This window comes from Mandrillus leucophaeus, unplaced genomic scaffold, assembly GCF_000951045.1.
Source record: "Mandrillus leucophaeus isolate KB7577 unplaced genomic scaffold, Mleu.le_1.0 Scaffold305, whole genome shotgun sequence".
In the NCBI taxonomy this organism is placed as follows: Eukaryota; Metazoa; Chordata; class Mammalia; order Primates; family Cercopithecidae; genus Mandrillus; species Mandrillus leucophaeus.
Window position 1 is genome coordinate 1654823 of NW_012103199.1, and position 4906 is coordinate 1659728.

Sequence of the window (4906 nt, forward strand, 5' to 3'; positions counted from 1 at the left end):
TCTCACTCTGTCAACCAGGCTGGAGTGCAGTAGTGCGATCTCGGCTCACTGAAACCTCCGCCTCCCATGCTCAGGCGATCCTTCTACCTCAGCCTCCAGGCTAAGAAGCTGGGACATGTGCCACCTGACCTGGCTTTTTTTTTTTTTTTTTTTTTTGAGAGGGCGTTTCACTCTTGTCCATCCTGCAGTGCAATGCAAGGTCTTGGCTCAGTGCAACCTCCACTTCCCGGGTTCAAATGATTCTCCGGCCTCAGCCTCCTGAGTACCTGGGATTTCAGGCACCTGCCACCACGCCTGGCTAATTTTTGTATTTTTTTTAAGGAGAGATGGGGTTTTACCATGTTGGCCAGGCTAGTCTGGAACTCCAGACCTCAGGTGATCCACCCGCCTTGGCCTCGCTGAGATTCCAGGCGTGAGCCACCACGCCCAGCCCCATCATCAAGGTTTTCAGGGCCTAGCTGCAAAGCAGGGGCAGGGGAAGTTACAGGGGCGGTGAAGCACGCGGTACGGGCCAGCATCTGTTTGAAGCCGCTGTGTCTGTTTCCTGTGCGCTTTATGGAGGGAGGCGAAGGAGCACCCGTGTCTGCACGGCTGCAGGATGGGGCACAGGCAGCCAGTCCCAAGCGGCATTCAGGCAGCCGGCCCCGTTGTGGCAGGCACCTCATGTGAAGCCCACCCCTCTGTGATTAGGAAATTCTCCAGAAAGCTCCAGCCTCTGTCTTTTCTGTCACCTTTGACCCCAGGAGGGCACTAGGGGACCCAAACCCCGCCCCGCATCAGCCAATAGACACAGCAGTGCGGCACCTGTGGGACTTTATTAGGGGGAGCATTTCCTAAATGTGCAGGGCCGGAAAGGCAGAGGTGGGAGGGGTCCACGGCCAGGCTCCGTGAGTTGTGGTCTCACTGTGGACTCAGGATGAGGGGTGCTCATCCACTGGCCCAGGCCCCTCCCTCTTCAGCAAGCGCATTGTCTGCTGGTGCTGCTGAACAAAGTCTTCAACATGGGCATCCAACATGGCCTCGGTGAGGACTCCATCCTCGGAGGCATACGCCGTGTCCTAGTGAGGAGAGAGGGAGCTGAGGGAGGCCACCATGGGAGCCCCCCACCCGTAACGCACGCCAGGGCCCCAAGGAGGGGAGGGTGCAGACCAGGGGCACCAGGACGGCCTCAGGGTTAAACACAGGCTTCCTGCACCTCGGCAGAGCCCAGCATGCGTGTGGACACCGGGAGCGGCCCCTGCAGTGACACAGCCCTGCCTGTGTCCTCAGCACTGCAGTTTCTCAGTGACTTTCTAATAACGGAAAGCCCGAGGCCGAACCCCACTGACTGCAGACCCAGGGCAGCTCCCAAGAGGCAGGAGGGAATTGCAGACCCTCTGCGTGTCTCAGCCGTGGCCAGGCAGTGCCCCCGGGTCACAGTGCACCGCAGAACCTCAGACCCTCACCTTCATAGGCCTCCAGGACAGAGGCAGCCACTGCCCAACCTCGGGGCACATAGGTGCTAGCATCAAGGTCACCCGTGCCTCCACAGGACTTGGTATCCAGCACGCGGAGGCTGGAGCTGCTGGGACTGTGGCCCTTGGAGTCACTTCAAGCACCTCAGGTGCAGCCCTTCTGCCATGGACAGGTCGCTCTCCATCCCAGTGCCAGTGAAAGGCGTGGAGTCCCCAAGGGGAGGCACCCATGGGTCAGGGTGAAGGTGTGGGCACCCCCACTGGGCACTGTGCTTGGGAGGGCACCAGGATGCCTGGAGGAAGCACAGGGTGAAGGTGTGGGCACCCCCACCGGGCACCGTGCTTGGGAGGGCACCAGGATGCCTGGAGGAAGCACAGGGTGAAGGTGTGGGCACCCCCACTGGGCACCGTGCTTGGGAGGGCACCAGGATGCCTGGAGGAAGCACAGGGTGAAGGTGTGGGCACCCCCACTGGGCACCGTGCTTGGGAGTGCACCAGGATGCCTGGAGGAAGCACAGGGTGAAGGTGTGGGCACCCCCACTGGGCACTGTGCTCCGGAGTGCACCAGGACGCCTGGAGGAAGCACAGGGCAGGGGATGCTTCCCGGACAGCTGAGGGGTCCCTCACTCCGTCGCGGCTGTGCCTCCCAGAGGCAGGACTCATCTCACAGGGTAAAGGGGCAGCAGCGCACCATCCTCCCACAACACGGCTGCCACGACGGGACCTGCCATGGGGATGACCACGTGGTGCTCGTACTCTCTGGCAGCGCCCACCGCTCGCCAAGAGCCACTGTGTGGGGAGATACCGACTGGAGCTGGACCGCCACTGTGCGTCAGGGACCCAGGTCTGTTCAACATCATTTTTGATCTTGAGCCGACCCAAGAGAGTTGAAACAGGTGCGGGAACCCTCAGGGTGCACCCGAGTGGCTGCACCTCACCCAGGGCCCAGTGGAGGAAAGGGAATGAGCAGATGCTCACGGGGCCACCCCACCAGGAAGCACGGGACCTGGCAGAGCCCACCAGAAGTGACAGCGAAATGTCACGTGGCCTCCTGGGTGGGATTCTCGGCAAGACCCAGTCCCAGGTGGGGCCATGCCCAGCTAATTTTTTATATTTTTATTAGAAACAGGGTTTCACCGTGATAGCCAGGATGGTATCGATCTCCTGACCTCGTGATCCACCCGCCTTGGCCTCCCAAAGTGCTGGGATTACAGGCGTGAGCCACCGTGCCTGCCCACTTTTTTTCTTTTTAATTTTTGAGACAATGTTGCTCTTCTTGCCCAGGCTGGAGTGCAAATGGCACGATCTCGGCTCACTGCAATCTCTGCCTGCCGCATTCACGCGATTCTCCCGTCTCAGCTTCCCGAGTAGCTGGGATTACAGGCATGCACCACCATGCCCAACTAAGTTTGTATTTGTAGGAGAGATGGGGTTTCTTCACGTTGGTCAGGTTGGCCTCGAACTGCCGACCTCAGGGGATCCACCCGCCTCACACTTTTATGATAAAAACACTCACCAAACCAGGAATTGAAGGATACGCCCTAAACACAATGAAAGCCACATATCACAAGCCCATAGGTGACATACTCAGTGGTGAAAAACAAAGCTTTTCCTCTGAGGTAAGGAACCAGGCAAGAATGCTTTACCGCTTCTATTCCACACACCACTGGAAGCTCTGGCCAGAGCAATTAGACAAGAAAAAGAAAAGTCATCCAAACTGAAAAGGGAAAGGGAAAATCACCTGTTCTCAGATGAAATAATCTTATATGTGGAAAGTCCTAGAATCCATATTGGAAGAAAAAACGCCGTGACATCAGCAAACTTACAGGATACAAAACCAACAGCAAAGAAAGCTTCAGTTCTACATCCCAACAGTGAATAATCTGAACGGGGAATTATGAAACCATTTCCATTTACAATAGCAGCGGAAAGAATAAAATACTTGGAAATTCACTTAACCAAGAAGGTGAAAGACTTGTACAATGAAAACTGGCCGGACGCGGTGGCCCACGTCTGAATCCCAGCCCTTTGGGAGGCTGAGGCAGATGGATTAGCTCATGTCAGGAGTTCAAGACCAGTCTGGACAACATGGTGAAACATCATCTCTACTAAAAATACAAACATTAGCCAGGCGTGGTGGTTCAGGCAATCCACTTACCTCGGTCTCTCAAAGTCCTGGGATTACAAGTGTGAGCCAAAGTGCCCAGCACAAAAAACACAACTGTTGAAGGACCAAGTGTGGGGTTGGGCACGGTGGCTCCCCACCACGACTGTGAGCGGCGCGGGATGAGCATCCTTATAAGGGACACCAGAGAGCCGAGTTGCTCTCGCTGCCACATGAGTATCCAGCAAAGAACACTGCACGGGGGTGGGGACTGAGCAGGCACCCTGACCTTGGGCCTCTGCCTTCAGAGCTATGGGGACACACACCCCAGTGGTTAGGGCAGGCTCAGTAGCCAACCACACTCCTGGGTTTTTGTTTTTTGTTTTTTGTTCTTTTTTTGAGACGGAGTCTCTCTGTTGTTCAGGCACGAACTCGGCTCACTGCAACCTCCACCTCCCAGGTTCAAGTGATCCTCCCACCTCAGCCTCCCAAGCAGATGGCATTACAGGCGTGCACCATTGGGTCCGGCTAATATTTTTATTTTTTGTAGAGATGGGGTCTCCCCTTGCTTTCCAGGCTGGTCCTGAACTCCTGACTTCAAATAATCTGGCTGACTTGACCTCCCCAAATGCCGGGAAAACAAGCGTGAGCCACCACCACGCCTGACCTCTGCTTGCTTAGTTGTGGAAAGAGACCTGGTCCCAAGTGGGGACGGCCTGGAACACAGACCTCAGCTGACCCACAAGGATGGGGTTTGAGATCTGAGGCTCTTTGTCACAGCGGCATAACCCAGCCTGTACTGACTAATACAGCCCCTAGAGACCCCGGCTCCAACGTTCAAATCAAGGTAACTGGCTACTTCATGAACCTGTCACACACCAAAGCGCTGCTAGGTGGAGTGACAAGGTTGTCACACAGACTCTGCAGACCCCAGAGGCAGCGATGCCTGTGCATGCCCTTGGTGCCTTCAGCCCCACAGACCTGGTTTTGCTTTTCCAGCAACCCCCAAAGATCAAAGCTTTCTGGATGGCCACGCCCACACTGCTCTGAGTCCCGGCTCCCCGTCCCTGCAGCAGCCACGGAGCTGCAGGAGGGGTCCTCCAAGGAGCAGCCGGCTGTGGGACAATCAGAGGTCAGAGGTCACTCCTGCCCATGTGTCTGAGCCCGTCAAGCAGGACCAAGGCAACGGACGTGGTCCAGGAAACACAACATCCCTCCAGCCCCACCACCAAACTCAGGCGGGGCCTGTCCTGATGACCATTCACACCAGGGGGTGCCCGTCTGCCAAGTTGAGCATGGAAAGCCTCCCGGCCCACCTGGCAGAGCCCGGATACTAGGATGCCGGACG

At 56.8% G+C, this 4906-nt stretch overlaps 1 protein-coding gene across 1 annotated transcript in view; it reads right to left on the reverse strand.

The window, feature by feature from the left end:
* Positions 1 to 634: 634 nt before the first annotated feature.
* Positions 635 to 4906, reverse strand: part of LOC105544684 (ATPase family AAA domain-containing protein 3C-like) — a 25174-nt gene continuing 20902 nt past the window's right edge. Inside the window, 1 exon segment of the mRNA XM_011987258.1 lies at positions 635 to 1058. Within this exon segment, the coding sequence (XP_011842648.1) occupies positions 912 to 1058 (147 nt within the window). The 3' untranslated portion in view covers positions 635 to 911.